At 28.9% G+C, this 21705-nt stretch overlaps 1 protein-coding gene across 6 annotated transcripts in view; it reads right to left on the reverse strand.

The window, feature by feature from the left end:
• Positions 1 to 21705, reverse strand: part of LOC144838524 (potassium channel subfamily T member 2-like) — a 93481-nt gene that overhangs the window by 27849 nt on the left and 43927 nt on the right. For 5 of the 6 annotated variants that reach the window (XM_078693925.1, XM_078693927.1, XM_078693922.1 and 2 more), the window contains exons 2-9: positions 9635 to 9714; positions 6973 to 7072; positions 6372 to 6401; positions 5911 to 5940; positions 2769 to 2877; positions 2482 to 2556; positions 789 to 872; positions 131 to 225 (exon numbers count right to left, since the gene is read on the reverse strand). In XM_078693925.1, the coding sequence (XP_078550051.1) occupies positions 131 to 225; positions 789 to 872; positions 2482 to 2556; positions 2769 to 2877; positions 5911 to 5940; positions 6372 to 6401; positions 6973 to 7072; positions 9635 to 9714 (603 nt within the window). Of the gene's footprint in view, positions 1 to 130; positions 226 to 788; positions 873 to 2481; positions 2557 to 2768; positions 2878 to 5910; positions 5941 to 6371; positions 6402 to 6972; positions 7073 to 9634; positions 9715 to 15566; positions 15731 to 21705 lie in introns of those variants that run through there. The other variant, XM_078693924.1, reaches the window with a different exon arrangement.

The raw sequence follows: 21705 nt of genomic DNA on the forward strand, positions 1-21705 counted from the left end.
AATTTCAAAACTTTTAGTTCACCGAGTCTAATTAATGGAACCTGTGAGGCCATACATAATTCAAACAAACATCTCCATCATAGAAATGATCTAAATTTCTAATAATCTTTATCACATGATTGATACTTACCATGTGATTATCAAACACATAATTGTAACTATTAAGATAAAAACTTGTTGTGATAAGGCCGAGTGAGGGCGCTGCATTACACGATGAAGGTCATTCTGTAATGAAATTAGAATTAACAATAGCAGAATATTTTTTTAACTATACTAGAATAGTCTGGTTAATTTTAAATGTGTTTTGTATGTTATTTATTTCAAAATAATTGCTCTTTTTTTTTTTTACTTACAGATTCTCAATAATAGCATTAACAAAGCGCATCCTTTTCATGTACATATAATTATTCTATGTTTGTTTCCAAGCATTTTTCAAATATAAAAATGTTTGCAGCCATTATTTTTGCAGATAGTAATGAAAATACATAATCAATACATAAATCTATTTAGAAAATAAATGTAATGGGCACTGGCGATCAATTCAAACATTACTACAGTGTAGTTGACTCAAGGCCAATCAAACAACAAGTTGCACATCGATAACCAGTTAAATTGCGTTCAAACACCGAATCGATTGGGTGTTTTTTTAACCATTATTGTCAGGCCGCCATTTAACCGGTTATTGAAAATGTTTCCTGTTTCTGCTGATAACAAATTGGGGCTAATTTATTCACACGGTTAATAACGGGTTATTCACAGCAGAAACAGGACCAAAGTGAATAACTTACAAATAAGTTTTCCAGAAGTTCTTTAGCTAACCAGCAATTTAAAAAAACAGGCACAAAAAGATCATGGCTCTCTGGCCATACAACCTGTGGATAAAAAAACAAGATATAATTTAATATTTAATAATTAAAAACTTTGTTAAAAGTCAACTTAATCTGGTTGATCTTTTCTGGTATGGCATCTACATACAATATGCCATGACATTTACACTAGTGTCCCATCTTTATTCAGTGACAAAGGGAATTTCTTTGGAAAGAATAAGGGACAAACATGTGTGTTAACACTATGGCAAATTGGGTACCAAAAGTGTTCCCTGAACGGGTTCTACTGTACTCAAATTGACGGCCAATGAGGACACACTTTTTTTACAAAGCTGTAACGCAAACTTTAAATTACTATTTAGAAATTTGAGCAATAATTTTGAATTTCTTTTAAAAAGAGTAGGAAGTTGAATATCATAGATACACAAATGTAATACCAGTATGATTATACTACGTTTCAAATTACGCTGCATTTCTTATAAAGGAAATTATACAAACAGAGGAGTCGTTAATGTAGTTATACATGCAGTGAACAGAATTAAAGCCAGTTTCTAAAGCTTTGTCTACACTATCAAACTTTATGTGAGAAAAAAATGTGATGTGCCCATATATGAACATGGTGATGTCATATCACTACCATATTTGGGCATATCACTACCAAGTTTGGGCACATCACACTTTTTTGTCAAACTAGTTTGATAATGTAGACAAGAGCTTAAGTATAGAGCATCTTGATTTGTAATGATGACTATATTTTATCATATTGTACATCACTGTACTAAAAAGTATTTAACACTAGGATGTATCTAACATGAAATAAAATAAATGGCTCTAAAAGATTTCTTCAACATGATCTTTTTTTTCACAAACATATGCCAAAGTTTCAATCCTACATATTAGGTCCAATGCATCAATAAAAATAATTACAGACATCATAGTAGAAAGCAGAGAATATATCTCTTGCAATAATGACAGTTACACTTAATGGATTAGATGTTTATGTATATTATGAGCATACAAAAAAATACAGAGTTATTCATCTGTTTATTAATGTTGACAATTGCGTATTATGTATGTCGCGTACAAACCAGATTGAAACAACCCGTATTTGAATAAGGCCAACATTAGAGTTAGAATATTCATCTATCCAGGTATTAAAAATAACATCAAATTTACAATTATAATTTCATGACAATATTGGATCTATGTCAACCAACATATTTTGATGTGAAAAATAGCAAGCTGTAATTCATTAAATGGAGTTGCAGCTTGGTGCCTTGCCTTTCAATCCCAAGGTTCAGGTCCCTTTAATAGGGTGTCCTCTTAAATACAGGTTGGCCAAAGCGTTAACAACATATATTGCTGGGTCACTTGTCATTAAAACATGTTTCCCCTCGTTCATTTTACAAGATAGTGACCCATTTATATAGGTCTCTTGAATAGGCGTTGGTACAGTGTCAAAAAACATATACTGTACTGCCCCTTGTTCATTTCATGTGAAAGTGTCCCCTTAAAAGGGGTGTCTCTTGAATAGGCTTAACAGTGTCAAAACACACATACTGTCCCTTGTTCATTTCCTGTGAAAGTGTCCCCTTAATAGAGGTGTTCCCTGAATAGTTAAAAAAGAGTATTCATAATTCTTGGTAGCACTTACTGTGATTACAAAAGGTATTGTAGTAACCGCTTCCAGTACCATACTTATGCTCATTATTTGTTGTAAAATATTTCCCTATAAAATGAAAAAAAATAAACTCTTGATGAAATTAGAAAACCAGACATTTTGGATTGTTAATGCATTTGACAAATGTGGAAAGGTGAACGTGTATTTATGTAAATGCATTGAGTGCAACAATCTTGTGTCAGCAGTTTAATTGAACATTATAAATTGCAACATGATGACTGTGGAATTGAATTACAGCAGATAACTATTCAATAAATCACCTTATAATTTAAAAATAGAAGAAGAAGCACTTGGAATAAGTTAATTAATGCAAAGGCACACTGCAATCCAAACATCCAGTCTTTCCGATCAACACATAAAATTGCTGGCCTAGAAAAACAAAAAAACAGTCAACCAACATATTTATTTTTCTTCAAAAAACTACTATATTAATATATATATAATTTTGTATGTATGTATATAATTCTTTACGTTAAACCATGGTTTAATGTAACGAATTATATACAGAGCATCAACATAGAATATATGCTCAATTTCAACACATCTAGGCCTAAAAAGTGTGTTCTACTGGTATGACCTCTTGTATTGCACTAAAATGGAGACAGTTGTAGGTATAGGGGAGCTTACACTTTGGGCTTATCTCTATTGAGTAGGAGAATACGGTTTTAAAAAACCGTTCTTTTCAAGAACGCTTTTCTTGCCAGCAGAAATGGGTAAAGACAAAAACCACAAAAAGAACCAATCGTAAACAACGTTTCATTCAATTCCAGCTTGATTTCTAAGAACAGTTCTTAAGCTCTGTCTATACTATCAAACTAGTTTGACAAAAGAAGTGTGATGTGCCCAAATAAGGTAGTGATATTTCCAAATATGGTAGTGATATCACATCATCATGTCCACATCATTAGATTTGTTTTGTAGACAGATCTTTAAACCGGTTTTCGTGGAGCAATTTTTCAATCCAATTTGACAGATCATTATTATCTGTTTTTGTAACATCAATGTTTTTATGTAATGCACACCTTGTAAAAAAAACATAATTTACTTGCTTACAATAATATGAGGATGAAAATAACAATGATGACAATGTATGTCGTATCCATGGTTACATGGTATATACTCGTTTATTAAAAAGATATGTAATCAATTAAAATAGAAAAAACTACTGTTTTTGTTACTAAAGATTAATTGTTTTTGTACATCAATGTTTTTTTTTATGTAAAATGGCCTTGTGAAAAACAACAAATGTCGAAGAATGATTATATGGTAAAAGGTAAAGGTAATAATTATCATCCTCAAGCTTTACTGGAAATAGAGGAAATTCAAATTGGGTCCATGGAGGCAATAGCAATATTATTATAATAACAATATAATATTTAATAATGATGTGTAGAATTATGGTTATGGTAAATACATATACAGTAGAAAAAAGAATATTCTATCATATTTTGTTTTCAGAAACTTACAGTAACTTGTCAATAATAATAAAAATGAATTGATTACAAGTCTCGTATAGATTTATACCTAAATAAAACACTCAATAAAAGTACAATAAAATATTTTATTTTCTACTAATAATTATTGGAGCAATTTCTGAGATACATGCAATCACATATGCAGGTTGTAGTTGTATGGTTGTATGTTTTTCTTGTACATATAATTATAGTCAACAATAATAAAGTGTCCATTGCATGGACATGTGGAATTTGTAGAATTTGAACTTAGTGTTGAGCAAGATTAATAATATAATCCCCATAAAGAATGAGATCGGGATCCCGATCAAGAAGCAGCGGAATCCCACCAGGATGGGCCCATCCCACCAGGATTAGACGATCCTGACGGGACGAATTTGGGATTTTTTTTTTGCTATATCATGTTTTTTTAAAAAAAGAATTGCAGGATTTTGTACGCAACATTGGGATCGCCGGGATTGTGTTTATAAAATTACGGGATTTTGTACGCAAGATCGGGATCGACAGGATAGTGTTTGAATGTTGTACATACACTAGTACTTATTTACTATTAATTATTTTTATTATTTATACCAAAAAATATCAATTTGATAGGTCTACAATATTAACAAATCAGTGACGATACATTTCACTCCCTTTTATGTCTATTAATTATGAAATATTTATATGAATATGAAGTAGATGTTTACGATACTCAAAAATCAATACAGAAAACAAAGCAAAACTATATTTTTTCTGTAAATATTGACTCCAGCTGACTTTATCCAGTCCACACAATGCTTTTTACAGAATTCGACATTGGTAGCAAGAAGATTTAAATGAATTTGTTGTTGAAATAGATGCGTTGATGGACAAATTGTAATAATAACAATAATAGTTCATTCTTATATAGCGCATAACCAAGCTCTCAATGCGTTGTACATAAATCAAAATAGACGATGGCAATATTTTAAATTAATGAAAAGCTTGTTTGAAAAGGAAGACTTGGTGAAATTGGTAAGGAATTCCACAAAATTCCACCATATGTGGATATCCTAGTCTTAAGAACTACTAGCATAATATAATAATAATAAAAACTTTATTTAATCACGGTAACACTTGTTCACCTCAATGGTGTTTTTCGACAAGGCCGTAAGACATTATACACTATTTAGCAATTAAACAAATAACAACAAGAGTTTAACTTGACAATGACAATGACACTTAATACTAAAGATATTAATTAAATTATTAATAAGGATTTAACCAAAAACTGAAAATCTTAATTTACACATCTACATCAATATTAAATTACAGTATTAAAACAAATTAGAATTTTAAAATTTTAAATTTTAAAATGTAGCAGACATTGGCCACAAGAAATATATATGCATTTTAGGTGTTGTAAATAACCGATCATAAATATGGCTTTTGCGTGAGTTGTAATACCGTAGAAGATGCATTTAGACAATGAAAACATTAGACTGCTCAAACAGATTAGTTGTCGCTGTAATTAACTGGTCTGGAACTTTAGCTCTTATGGTAATAACAATACTGGATATAAAATTGCATACACTTTAACCTGGCACCCATTGATTTGTAATGTTACACATAATACTGCTTATTCGATAATTACGTTGAACGATAAACTGCATGTTTGTTAGGCATGGCTTAACCATGGTTTTACATAGCAACCATTAATAGCAACAGTAACGATTTAGACTGTTAATAAACAATATAATCTCCATAGCAACAGTCTACTATTTTGGAGTTCATGTAATTAAACGAAGTAGTATGAATATTTACAGTGAATTAGTAAGTAAATAATTGTTCTTTGGAGCTTTTAAATCCTCTCTATGTGTAATAAACAATGGACTATTACATATGCAACTATTAGCTTTTCACTTGAAATACTTCAGTAAAATCAATCATAATTAATATAATAACTTACCAATAAATACAATCTGCTTCTCCTGGCGTACTATCAAAGAAAAAACATTTGAAAATGTTAAATATTCATATTTTTATATTAAAATACATGTACAAAAACATCAGATTATTCAACAGATGTTTGCCTTTACTACATCTAAATTGTGCATTTCTATCGCCATAATAAATTGATGAATTTATGTTTATCTAAAATCTTGCATCTAATCTCATGTTTTATTTGTTGAATAGAAAAACAAATTATATAGGTGTTTCTAAATTTGGACTGACGGCATATGTTCAAAAAAATTTTGTTGGATGAGATGTCCAAGAACGTTTTACCTCTGAATTACAGGGAATTCAGACTGGCTACTAATTACAAATTATCAGAAATATTAGATCTATGTACAGTATGAATGGTTAAATTCTTTTCTTCAAAAATATGAATTTGATTTTAAAAATAAACCATACCCATTTTTAACTTACCAAGTGTTGTGTGGATGTTCTAAACCAAAACTAAAATATAAAAAATAAAATGTTTGTTTAAGCTTGCAATAATAAATGAAAATGAAGTCTGGCGACTTGCATATCAATATCCTCAAGAAAATATGTACCACTCCCATTATTGTTATCTCTCTATCACAACCTTGACAACTCCAACATTGTCCCTAAATTTATCATGACATCATTATCTGCCAATTATCACCATCTCATAGTCCACATTGTCACTACTCATATGTCATCACCATTACATGTCACCATTATGGCCAATTTACACAGATGAGCTGTAACGGTGAGTGGAAAAATGATGTAGTTGTCTCACATAGGTATCTATCCTGAGCATGTTTCCACTCAACCGTCTATCTGTTCCACGTTGTGTTTAAACGGTCAAGAAAAAGATTCTATATTTTGTTTTCAGCTTACGTTAATGCAAATCTGTGAAAATTTACCTTTATCTCCTCTTTCATCAATGATGTCACTATCATACAATCACACAACATTAGTTTATCATTTTAATGGATGTTTTTTTTTTATTAATCAATAAAGTAAAAAAACAAATTGTATTAAAAACAAATTATAAAATTACCATTTGACCTCCTTTGGTTCCTGATCAGTTGACGCACGAATCAAATATAAGATAACTGTAAGTAGCTTAAAGACACAGTTTACTAAACGTATTCGAAGAGCTGTAGAAAAAAAAAATCAATTTCTTATTAAATCAATAGATAGTTTTATTAAATGTAATAAAAAATAAATAAACTGTAAACAATACAGCTAGCAAATTATCATACGAGATAAAAAAAAAGAAATGGAAGGTGTAAAACAGTATCCAGTAAATTCAGCAAATTCCGTAACATATCACATATGTTAATACCAAAACCATTAACCTAACCTTCCATGATACAGGCACCACATGTGATACACATGAGATGCTGTATTATTGAATTTTAAAGTTTCCATAATGTTGAGATGAAAGTGAAAGGATATGAAAGTGCAAAATTCTAAGTCTACATTTCTTTTGTTATATGTTAAAAAGCTTTTGCGCTAATTAATCAACATAGCACCATGTGTGGATGGATAATTAAAGTGCAGTTTAACAAAAGATCTTCTTCAGATAGTGCATTCCATCATCTAATTTTATCTCCTTTAAATATCATCACAATTGTCTTCTTGTATAATAATAAGACAGCTAAATTTTTCATTCCCTAGATTAAAAAAAAAACTCCTAAGTTTCTAGGTAGGAGGAATATTATTAAGTTTCTATAGTAACAGAATGCCACCTTGACGAGACTTGCACTAATAATAGTAAGCACAACTTGACTTGATTGCATCAAGTTATTTATAAAACCAAACCAATTATGGTGTTGCTTTCCTAACATATTCATGGAAAATGATAAATTTGGATTTTATCGTTGTTGTTAAGGAAACCAGTATAAATATTTTTTTATGAAAGGGTATAATTAATTAACAGAATTTTTGCTCAGTTTTGTCATTACGGGCATGTTTCTGCAAAAAAAAAAAAGAAAATTATTGTGAATGTGGATCATAAATTTAGTCATGGAAATAAAACAGGAAATAAATTGTAATAACTAAATTATATTTCAAAATCAAATTTGAAATAAACGTCTTATTTGTTGCTATGCCAGAGAAACTGGCTCTGAACATCTTGTTGCTGATAGACTCTGTCTAAATCCATCACTGGTGATAGACAGTATTAACGATGTGGTAGAGAACATTGGGTTTATGTTGACAACCTATATCATAATCCTATTGTCTAGTTTTCATGTTGTTTTCATCATAAATAGGCCTACTCATCATTAGCTAATTATATATTCACAGCTAGTTGACCTCTTCTTAAAGTAATTCCCAGTACGCATTGACTGAATCAAGTAGAATAAATTGATAATTATGTCTCCAATGCTGACGATAGTTTGATAATCATCTACAAACTAATTAATTCCATTAAATACAAAAATGTGGGGCTGAAAGAGAGTCTTTGAACATCAAAAGAAAGAACATGAAATAATATAAAGAAAGGAAAGTGAAAAAAATGGACTTTTTATTGGATGGATTTAATTGACTTTGATTTATAGTTCTGACATTAGTACTAAATCTAGCAAGATTGAATGGGTATTACAATATCAAACCATGTCAAATCAGACAGACTTGTACTTGACAGTTTTTTTCATAAGTTATCATATTTCAAATTAGTTCTCTGTTTGCACATACAATGAATGGATAACATAAAAAGGCAGGATGAACACAATTTAAAGAAATTCAAAATTTACCGCAAAGATAAAAAAAATAACCTAAAAATGTAATTTTAGAGAAATTTATGTGGAATTCAAATCTGAAACCTTATATGTGATAAACGCATATACTTTCCATTACAAAATTAGCATCATGTAACTATTATACAATAGAAATACAGATACATGACATGCCTGCTTTCAGCCAATTTCTAAACGTATACAATTCAGTGGCTTATATTCTGTTTTATCATACCCAGATGTATGACGTTAAGATGAAATTCAACTCTTAAGAAACATATTTAAATGAAAGTTAAGGTATCTATGACAACACATCAGAAGCATTTTAAATGATAAAATATAATTCTGATTTCCATATATTTCAATATATAAATACAGCAATAATATTGAAAAGATAAATTTTATATAAAAACAAGTTAAACTTAGTAATGTAGTTAATATATTATTCTATAATTAATTTCCATTTCTTCAAGATTGCCACAAAGATGAAGATAAAGATAGAGAGATAAAAATATATATCAAAATGACATAGAAAATATCATCAACAACAAAAATGTCAAAATTTACATAAAAATAACTAATTATAGTTAAACTGCCATTTAAATTTTATAAATAATAAAAAATTGTCTATAATAATATTAATATCTGTTGTTAACAATACAGTTCTCTGAATCTTAAGCTCTCTGTCTACACTATCAAACTTTGTGTGACAAAAAATATGATGTACCCATGGACATGATGATGTCATACCAATACCATATTTGGGTATAATATCACTACCAACTTTGGGCACATCATACTTTTTTGTTAATAGTTTGATAGTGTAGACAGTTTTAGGCTTGATATTTTGCAGGATTTAATGATAGAATTACATCTAAATATATTTCATCACACATCAACAGACTCAGAATAATAAACGCAGGTTGTTGTATGTCAACCACTTGGGATTACAGGTAATAAGTAATACATTCAGCTTACTTGATCGTTGGTTTTTTATAAAATAAAGATGTAATCGTTCCTTAAATGACTGTTCATTTACGAAGAATTCTACACGCACTCTGTAAGATATAAAAATGTAAGAAATTGAAAGAATTGACGGAATAAAAATAATTGAATTGAGTTTGTAAGATATCAACAGATAAAAGCAATTCAGTAAAAGTAATTAATAACTTAATATTAATAAATAAGATAGCAATTATATGTTAGGGAAAAACCTTTTTAAGAACAGAAATGTATGCAGGACAGAAAAATGGAAGTACTGTACATTATAGAAGTTTGTTTGTTTTTATTGTTTCTCTGCAGACACATAACATTTTACAATAAAAGAACAAACTTACACAAGTAAAAAAAAATACAAGTGTGCAGAAGGAGCCCAAAATAAGTCTGTCTGAAGACTCTAATAATAATATTACTTCAAGTTTTAAAAAATACATAATTTTACAAAGAACATAAGCTATGCATGAGCTCAAACTGAACTGCTCTTATTCCATCATTAAAAACCAATAAAAATAAATTTAAAATAAATGAATACAAATAATACTTCAAGGTATCCTAATGATAATATATAAACAATGGATAATACAACAAAAACAATGGTTTAATAAAGCAATTTATAATAAACGATTATCTATGTTTAAAATATTATAATGATTAATATAGATTTTTCTTTTATGTTTAAATAAGCCTTTGTTTGTAGGTTTACTCTCTAAACAATTCAAAAGGAATACTTGAGAATATATCCTGAAGTGTTTCACCAGGGTTACCTTCTCCATCAAAAGTGAAGAGAAAAATCAATTTCGTTCCTTATGATTTAATAACATACAAGATTCACTCTAAAATCAACTTTGAATCAACCATTTTATTATCATAGAAACATACTAAAAATCCCTTAGTCTATGAAATGTTTACATATATTATTATTTATACATATTTAGGGAATATATACTCTAGCCAATTTAATAGCTTTGACAGAATTTTTATGGAAAGTTAAAAGACCAAAGACTAAAAGCAAATACATTGATTAAAAAGTTAACACTCATAGATCTTTTGCAAGCAGTTAAGGAGTTCATAATCGACCAGTCGATGTTAAATGATAGACTATCGTACCACGGAAAATGAGAATTGCAAACGAAGTATATGCAAGTCTACCGAAGACAAATAGTGCATCATCATCATGATGATGAAATAGATTATTACACTAGTTATTTCTCTAAATGAATGCAGTTGCCATGGTCGTAAATATAATTGATATTTTCCTACAACTTTCCATTTCCAATTCTGTTTAAAAAAAACTCCTCAATAGTTATACTTCACCAACTTATTTGTGGAAATCATTAATAAGTAATGTGAGTAGTTGTTTTGTTACAGAAAACAAATCAGAATAGCAACATCATATTCAATCATACAATATCATAATTTATTAAATTAAATAATTGTATACAATATGATATCTTTCAGATATATTAAAATGAAGAAATATGATATTGAACAGCAAAATACATAAATCAATAATGAACTTCGCTATTGAGTTATAGTTACTAATTAATTATTAATTATTTATGTAATTATGAATAATTATTGTAATTAAAAAAATACAATAGCATATCAGACATACCAAATAGACAATTCTGTATAAAAAGGTAATATCATCAATTTGTATACTTATTACTATTCTGTTGCAAAGAATCAAACAGGAATCATACTCAGTGCTAGATACAACATAGGCCTAGAGTAGGTGGAATTGGGTCTAAGGGCTAAAAATGGTAAAGAGAAACTAAACTTATTTTGCATGTTGCTAAAAAATGTAAATTATACACCAAGCATATTATTAAAGATGTTTTGTCCCTCAAAAACATGAAAAATGAAGATTTTAAAAAAATACTTTGAATAAGCCATTTTGCATAAAGTTAATCACTTCCTTGAAAAAAACTTCGACCAAAAACCAATTTACTTCCAGTCAATTTGTCTTTTTTTTTGCTTTAAATTACAGTTTTTTTAGGTAAGTAATTTTTATTTGCAATCCAATTTTTGGTCGAAGTGATTAACTATTATGCGACATTAAATTAGTATAACAAAAAAAATATGTTTTTTTCATGGGGACAATATATCTTTAATGCAGTTGTTTTCAATAGCAGTCACTGTACTAATATCCTCTTCACCAATAAAACCCCATGGGTTATATTAAGCATGTACTTTATGTATATTCAGATTATTATAACGCCTGGTGTCCTCAGGCAATACATTAATATTCGTAACTTCTGCATAATTACATCCATTAAACCACAATAATACTTTTATTCATATGTTATTTAGTATTGTATTAAACTTTGCTTATTAATTTTACAAAATGCAATTTACATATTACAGATATTTCAAGAATGAAAGTATTATTATTTAGGTTAATTTATTGCATTCATTCAATTTTGGTAATTACTCTCATTTTATGAATAATTTTTTTATATGTCTTAATTACATCTAAACAGTACTTACATTTACAATTACAATAACTAAAATAGTTTCATTGGATTCAACATTTTAATCCTTCCAAATTAAAGCTCTGTCTACACTTAACATTATGTGAAAAAAGTGTGATGTGCCCATAATATGGCCATGATGTTGTCATATCACTGGCATATTTGGGCATATCACTACCATATTTGGGCACATCACTTTATTGTTAAACTAGTTTGATAGTGTAGACAGAGTGTAAGTCTCAGTTTTGGAAAGTTTGCTGTATAAAAACAACAGTTATAAAAGTATAGATAATATTTGGTAACATTTCCATTTTTCAAGTTGTGAATATAAGAAATTTCATTAGAGTTAATGCGATAATAAAATAATTTAAATATTCATCTTCAATTTATTTGAAATCGATCACAGTATAAAACAAAACTGTAACTATTTCTAAAAACATTTATATTTAAAAAATTTATATTATTTATAAAATATAACGGATACTCAATAAAATTAATCAAGTATATTTGAATTTGCCTGTAATTTATGGCATCTTTGAACAAATTTGATAAAACAGTATAATAAATAACTTTACATATTGATACATATATAACACATATTTATAATCAATAAGGATATTCATATTAAATTGATATTTTATTGTGATATAATGATACAATATAATCTCATTTCATATATAAATACATATTTTATATCAATTGAATAATTTGTATGTATTGTGTATTCAACATAATTGCAATAAATTGCATCGTCTTTAAACACTGTTGCTTCAATACTGCCAAATGTACTAAATTATTTATAAAAGACATTGATTATAACTTAATTGAACGGAACGGTGCTCATTGGAGCAGAATGAATCTAGCTAAAATATTAATCAACTGCTTTAAGTATAAACTATATGAAATACCACTGGCTATGTAAAGATCATACATAAGGTATAAATATTCAAAAGATCTAAAATAAAAGATGTAAAATTGTATAAAATATAAGGAAATATGTGAGAGCCTATAAAAATCAAAAGGCAAATTACTGGAAAAATGACAATACTGTTGGTATCAATGGCAATGCTATGTATAGGTATAGTATGGGTATCAGTGGCTGAATCTCAATGGAGATACAAATGAATTAAAGCACTGACAAAATGACAATGCTCTTCCTCAGATATAAATAAACGTATTTAAGATTCTAGGTAGAATGCTTGATACACAAAGGTAAAGCTTGATAAGATACATCTGAGCAGCAGCAGCAGAGAAACACAAATCACCCACTGATATACTAGAAATTAATTAATTGAAGATGTGATTGTGAGTAAGAAAAATCCACCCTAACAGAGATTTGAACTTGGAATCATGTGATTGGTATGCAGACATCTTACCTAATTTTAGAACGCAGGGGGATTTTGCACCATCATGTGGAATGGTGGACAGCAGTTCTCGCCTATAGCTCATGCAATTATGATCCTAATTTTTAAGTTAACAGGGGTTAGTTACTTAATATACGTCCCATCAAACTTCTACCATTTTATCTCAATATTCAATTAAATTTAATTATGTATACTATGATTTTCATTTTGAAGCTAACAAGGGGTCTTATTATATTACTTAATAAACTTTCCGGCACATTATTATGTTCATTTATGCTTCTGTAAAATGTGAAAAATGCGAAAAAGAAACCAACAAACACGACTTAGCAGTGTTTGGTCAAACACACTGACATTTAAGAAAAAAACTAAATTAAAACCATAAACCAAATGTGTAATGCATGCCTCTGTGAAATGGAGAATTTAATTGCAAACTGTAAAGCTTCTTCAACTATGAGGCAGCGAGTTGGCTATCAAATGAAAACACTTCAGTATAATTTACTGTTATTTAATTTCAACAATTATTTAATCAATTAAATTCAATTCTGAAGGTTAAGATTGGTAATTCTATGAACATAACATGAAAATGTCCATGTGGTATGTATATACCAGAACTACTTGGGAATTTTTTTGCAAGTATTCTCAAATGTACTTAGTATAAAGTACAAATTACGTCAGAGTAGGGCAAAACATCTAATCACTCAACTCCCTGACGCAAAACTACAATTACAATCCGGTATGTATATAATTATGTATTAATCAAAATTCTGTGTTTTCCAGATTTCAGTAAAATCTCAGAAGGGAAAAAATTAAATTTAAAAATCAGAATAGGAAGAGAAACAAGGAATACTGTTTCAGAACATTTGATCATTCTTCAAAGGACATCTTTTGTTTGAAATATTCACAAATAATTATTATACTTAATAATGCATTTATCCTGGAAGACTTCTCGTTGAGTCTCTCGTTCCCAAGTTAATTTGCATACGTTATTACCATTATGATAGATAGACAGTGATTCCTTTTGGGAATCATATGCATTTTCAGGGTTTGGTCTATTCACTCTTAAGTGATGATGTTTACTTAAACATTACAGGCGAAACATTTGTAACATGTTTCTATGATATCAATAATTGTGATTTTGACTTACTGTTTATAGTTTGAATAAATCTTATATTTAAACATTACAGGTGAAACAAACATGTTTCTATGATATCAATAATTGTGATTTTGACTGTTTTATAGTGAATAAAATGTCATATTGAAACATTACAGGTGAAACATTTGTAAAGGTTTGTATGATCATTTCTTTATCAATAATTGTGATTTTGGCTTACTTCCCCGCTGTTACTGCTTCACTGCTATAGTGAATAAATGTTAAATTTAAATGTTAGGTAAAATGTGTATATTTTTCTATTTCACTTCATCTTTTTATCAATTTAATATTTCCACTTATTTCACAGAGCATTTTGTAACATGATAATTTTTTATCAATAATTGACTTACTTCATACACTATATAGTGAATAAATGTTAAAAAGATATTAGGTTATAAATATTAGTAGATTTTTCCATTTTACTTCTTTTTATCAACAATTTAATATTTCCACTAGTTTCACAGAGCAGCTGACTGAATAAATGTTATATTTAGATATTAGGTGAAATATTTTATAATTTCAATAAAACTAATATCTACTTTCTTCATAGACTGGTTGGAGTCATGACTATCATACAAAAATGTGTTCAGAAAAGACGTTTATGGAAGAATAATATTCGTTAATATAGCACAAATTCCATATATACACAACTTGCCACAGAATAAATTCTAAACCGCCCAGTGATATACTGAAATTTAATTAAATAATTTGAAACGATAAAGACTGCATGTTCAAATAATGCCTTCACATAATTATGCCAACTATTTTGATCAAACATATATGGAAACATACTTCCATTGTTGCAGCTAGACCAAAAAAAAAACCAACTAAAGATTAAACATTTAGTATAATTTATTATTGTACTATTGTATTAATATATTGTTATCTATTTGTCATTAAAATTTGCCTTTTGAAATACTTACACTTCCTTCTCCCCAGTATCTGACTTGAGCTCAGGCTCCATTGTAATACCTCACCAAATGATATAAAAATAAACACAAGAACTGATCCACAACAATTAGTAAAATGTGTTCAAAATCCAAAATTTCAAATATTCATACACACTAGTATGTTACATCTTATAATTATACTTTAATGAGGCAGCAAGGCAGTCACCACGAATACTTCTCTTTAGATCTTCGTCACTGGTCGTCATGCATGATCGATCAAGCATGACTAATAGCTTCTGTGACCTAGTGACTGTTACAACTAGCTGTATGGTGGTACTGTACATCATTTGATTAATACTCTACTGTAGTTATCTGTATATTTCTGTATTTATTGGTTTTTAACTGTAGTCGCTACATTTTAAAAATTCTCAAACTTTTGATATTGAACTAAATTATAATTTGAAAGAAAGTTCATACATGCTGTAAGTTTGTTTAAAAAAACATTATATAAATTATAAAATTATATGGTCAGTATTGCATGGACTACTACATTATTTATCTAATCTATAAAAGTCAGACATCAATAAGTCAATTGCACAAAATATCTGTTAGTCAGGAATCTACCATTTTCAGAATGTAGTTAAAGAAAAAAAAGTAAAAAATTTATCAGATTTTTTGAAAAGATTCCAGTCTTGAAAAAGTTCCAGGTTTTCAGTGTTGAGGGCGCTATTACAATAAGTTTACTTGTAATAAATTAATATTCCCGGCAGATACGTTTACATGTTAAACATAGCATAATCATGATTCAATTCAATTCAATGTGACATTTATTTACTTAAAGATGTATTGTCCCTTTGACTAATTCCAAAAAAAAAAAAAGAGATTTAAAAAAAAAGTGGGTCATTTTGAAGTATCATAATAGTTATTAAGTTTTACCAAAAATTAGTCGAAAAAAAAAATCATTTAACTGAAATACAGACGTTTTTTTGTTCAAAAAATAACTTTGACTTCCAGTCAAAGTTTTCGATCAAAACATCTCATAATGCAACGCGCTTGTTTGGCTACTCTGTATGCATAATCATAAAACTTCCTCGCGATCTGTTTGAAAACACCTTCTCAACCATGACGAGTTGTAAACAATCCTAATTAGCATCATGCATAATGCATACTCGTGGTTTGAAATCTTTGTTTACTTTCGCTCGCGACGATTTCCAGACGAAATGTAATCAAATTAATTTACCTGTTAATTACGTAAACTTGTTGTTTTTGGCTCGAAAATTCGACTTAAAGTGAATAACTTTAATACTACATTGATATGGCCAATTTAAATTTAGAATATTTTGACCTTCATTTTTTGTGTTTCAAGGGACAATACAATAATAGAATGCAAATAAAACAGTCATTAACAAAATTGGGAATTAACAATTTTTAGCGCCATAAAATGCTATTCAATGTCTGAATTGATATAAAAAAAACTGAGATTTATTATTTTTTTAAAGAGACATGTTTTGCCATTGATCATGACAATGAATTATCAAAAAAGTGGATGTTACTCTATGTAAGGATATAATGTTTTTTAAACACTAATATTCTTTTCATAATTTACAACAAATTTGTGAGTGATGAAGTTGAATTTCTCATATATGCTAGAACATTATTAATCATGTAGTAACATTATTAATAATGAGTAGGAACATTATTAATAACATTTTCTTTTCTGTCATAACATGCAGCCAATTTTATGATGTAAATTATATATAATTTGTTATGTTTACAGCTATATCATGAACAGTATTGTTAATTAGTTTTTTATTTAAAGTACTAAAAAAAAAATAAATAAAAAAAAAAATAAAATATAATAGTTAATTATATCTCAACCGTAATAGTAATAGTAAATAACGATTATTTTATTTACCTGACGTTTCGCCAACTATCAGTTGGCTTTCTCAAAGTGTAGTGACACGTACTATTTTTAATTTTAGGAGTGTCCCTTTGATAGGTGCTTGATTGTAGTGTAATGTATATTGTCCTTCATTTGTTTCAAGGGAAAGTGTCTTTAATAGGGGCATCTCTTGAATAGGGGCTTTACTAGTGGAAAGCATTTCATAATATAGGGTTTTACTGTACTATATTATTTTTAAATTGTTCTTTTTACCTCGGGGCATCAAACAAAATCCAATTAATTATTCTACAGCTACCAAATTAATTTTTTGTTTAAATCATTTGAAAGTTTAAAGATCTCGCATTAAAAAATTCTTAACCTAAAGCCTACTGATTATCCTGCGCACTGGAGGTCGTAGATTCGAGTCCCACCTAAGAATCATTTGTACAATTTTTTGCAAATGTAATATAAGCATTCAGTACAATTATGTCAGAGAAGGGCAAAACATCTGATTCATTAATTGCTCTCGGACGCAAAGCTATTTCAAAGCAGTTAAAATAATGATGATTAAACAATTTCTGAACTCAACTTTAATTGGATCATACCATTATTCCAGTAATTTATATTGAAGCTAGAATCCTAATTTGTAGTTTACCTATTATTAATGTCATTGAAGTTCTATTCATTAATACATACAGTACAGTAACCTCATTGGTAATAATGTCATAGTTCATTTTTTTTTTTACATATACTGTAATGTCATTAATTTTGCCAAAGCAAACTTTCTTATTAATCTTTAAATGATAAGACTCATGAAGTCATTCAGCAATTCAACTATAGACTAACAAGAAAATCAATTTAATTGATTAATATTAATTGATAATATTCTCATTCAACGAAAACATTGTTATCCTCAGTCATGTGTGTTTAACCGGCAGCAAAAGTAGGCTACGATCATTTTGTCGATTGCTAGCATGGAGTGTCATTTGCGGCAAACTAGAGGTCCCATATATTATGCGCGCAAGATTACCCGGTGTCCAGCTATTGGTGCTTTCTCCTACCCGCTTTACTTCAAGACAAGGATTACACAATGCACATATTTTGCCAGTTGTGTAAGATAGCTATATGACGTAATACATACTAATTATAATACAAATAAAAACTAATATTAATGCCTACTAATAATAATTTAAAAAATAAATAAATAAAAGGAGAGAAAAGTCAAATTAATTATTTTATTTATTACCACTGTTAAAGCATAGAGGAAATAATATATAGATATTTTCTCTATGGTTAAAGTAATGAACTATGGATGTCATTCATTTGAAACTAAAGAGGGCTCCCTACTATAATTACAATATTGCAAAAACATATTTTTTTCAACTTTCCCATATCTGCACAGTCTGCTTTTCTGAATGTAATTTCAATCAAACCATAAAGCCTGGTTTTCAGAGAGAATTTGCTTTTCCAACGAATTCAATCATTTTACTTTTCAGTTATGAAAATAACATATTATTTAGCTAAAATTAAATTTCAAATTTCTTACAGAAGAACAACATCTTTAATTACTATCCTATATGTACCAACTTGTAAGTAGTTTGCATTAATTCCATGTCTAGACAATTAATTTTCCATAGTATATAACATAAACATCTTACATTTATGTCCAACCCATCATTTTTTTTGTACATAGTAATTATTCTTATAACTGCACATGTCCATACACAGGGATATTAAATTTACAGGAATTTTACTAGGAAGGTTTTAAATTGTACGTACATGAAAACTACCCTGAACAGCATTGGTGGGTATTTACGCAATGAAGAAGCCTACAGTTTAGTCTTCATATGTGAAAATTTGTACAGTTACTATCTATAAGCCCGAAAAGAGTGGTGATTACATTGATTGGTGATTATTAAGAAATATTACAAAGTTGTAACTCAAACCTTTGCTAGTTTGAAAATTTACTCCGTCACTAAAGTATTAGTCTGTATATAATTCTTTACGTTAAACCATTTATGAATACGTACGTGTGCAAAAATATGGAACGCTTTAGTATAGTATGACCTATCGTTAAATAAGCATGTAAACTTTGGAATAAGGAATTACAATGAGGAATGACGACAAGTAAAATATCATGGCAACCAATAAACACCATTAATCATACCTTTCATAGTTGTCGGTTATATCCATTTTTAAAACAGCGATGTATCAACATATTACAATGCATTAGCGAAAACAAATCAATAAAAAAAATTTCTTAAAAATACGATCTGTCAAAATCAATAAACTTCAATAGACAAAATGATAGTAAAAGCCACATTCAACACAAATAGAGACGATAAAATATATTAGTATACAGTGTCCATGTCCATGAATAAAAGACGAGAATGGAAATTACTGCTAGCAACGATCTGCCAAAATCATTAGTATTAAATGCTAGCAACATGTTAGACGCAGGAAAATATTTACTCAATCCTTCCAAATTCGAAACAATATCCTTGACTTAGACAGCAAAATACAGTGAATACGTTAAATGTGATTGGGCTAAGTGTTTAAATGTTTCCTGTTGATGTGGGGAGTGCTTTCTAATATGGTTTGTGGTTTTCAATAGGAAGATATTATAGATAACTATAAGGAAGAGTTAATTCAATCAATTTTTGTTTGGTTTTTTATTGTTACTATAATATGTCTAGATAATTCCATTGCTACTCAAACAGAATAACCAATATTCCACTACTGAATTTTTTAAAATATGGAACTAAGAAATTGTTCATTGTAATATTTTCTACTGTTGGCAATAATCGACTAGAATTTCATACGTAAATTAATTATTTTTTTTCAAAAAATGCGATGAATTTAGTTATCAAGGTCAAATTAAATTTATAATGAAAAGTTCTATTTAATTATCAAAAATACAATAGCATCGATTCATAATAAAATGGATGTACTTCCTTAGTATTTAAACACAAACACAATTTGCAATTTATTTGAAAACACAAACAATGAATAATATGTGGGTAATTAATTATTTACAATCTTATATCTCTACATTCCATTGAGATCATTGCAGAGTTTCATGGCAAGTTTGCAACAAGACTTAAAAGTTTCAGGAAAGTTTGCAACAAGACTTACAAGTTTCAGGCAAGTTTGCATCAAGACTTAAAAGTTTATGTCAAGTTTGCAACAAGACTTACAAGTTTATTGCAAGTTTGCATTGACACTTACAAGTTTATGGCAAGTTTGCAACAAGACTTACTAGTTTATGGCAAGTTTGCAACAAGACTCACTAGTTTATGGCAAGTTTGCAACAAGAATTACAAGTTTCAGGCAAGTTTGCAACAAGACTTACAAGTTTATGGCAAGTTTGCAACAAGACTTACAAGTTTATGGCAAGTTTGCAACAAGACTTACAAGTTTATGGCAAGTTTGCAACAAGACTTACAAGTTTATGGCAAGTTTGCAACAAGACTTACAAGTTTATGGCAAGTTTGCAACAAGACTTACAAGTTTATGGCAAGTGTGCAACAAGACTTACAAGTTTATGGCAAGTTTGCAACAAGACTTACAAGTTTATGGCAAGTTTGCAACAAGACTTACAAGTTTATGGCAAGTTTGCAACAAGACTTACAAGTTTATGGCAAGTGTGCAACAAGACTTACAAGTTTATGGCAAGTTTGCAACAAGAATTACAAGTTTCAGGCAAGTTTGCAACAAGACTTACAAGTTTATGGCAAGTTTGCAACAAGACTTACAAGTTTATGGCAAGTTTGCAACAAGTTTATGGCAAGTTTATAATAAGAATTACAAGTTTCAGGCAAGTTTGCAACAAGACTTACAAGTTTATGGCAAGTGTGCAACAAGACTTACAAGTTTATGGCAAGTTTGCATTGACACTTACAAGTTTCAGGCAAGTTTGCAACAAGACTTACAAGTTTATGGCAAGTTTGCAACAAGTTTATGGCAAATTTGCAACAAGACTTACAAGTTTATGGCAAGTGTGCAACAAGACTTACAAGTTTATGGTAAGTTTGCAATAAGACTTACAAGTTTCATGCAAGTGTGCAACAAGACTTACAAGTTTGCAACAAGACTTACAAGTGTGCAACAAGACTTACAAATTTCCATCAAGACTTAAAGTTTCTTAAGACTTACAAGTATATTGCAAGGTTTAATTGAGACTTACAAGTTTATTTCAAGTTTGCATCAAGATTTACAAGTTTATGACAAGTTTGGCAAATAAGCAAAACATTATTAAAAATTGCATTATCTGCGTTGAAGGAGTTATAA

The sequence above is a fragment of the Antedon bifida genome, chromosome 3 (assembly GCF_963402885.1).
Source record: "Antedon bifida chromosome 3, ecAntBifi1.1, whole genome shotgun sequence".
In the NCBI taxonomy this organism is placed as follows: domain Eukaryota; kingdom Metazoa; phylum Echinodermata; class Crinoidea; order Comatulida; family Antedonidae; genus Antedon; species Antedon bifida.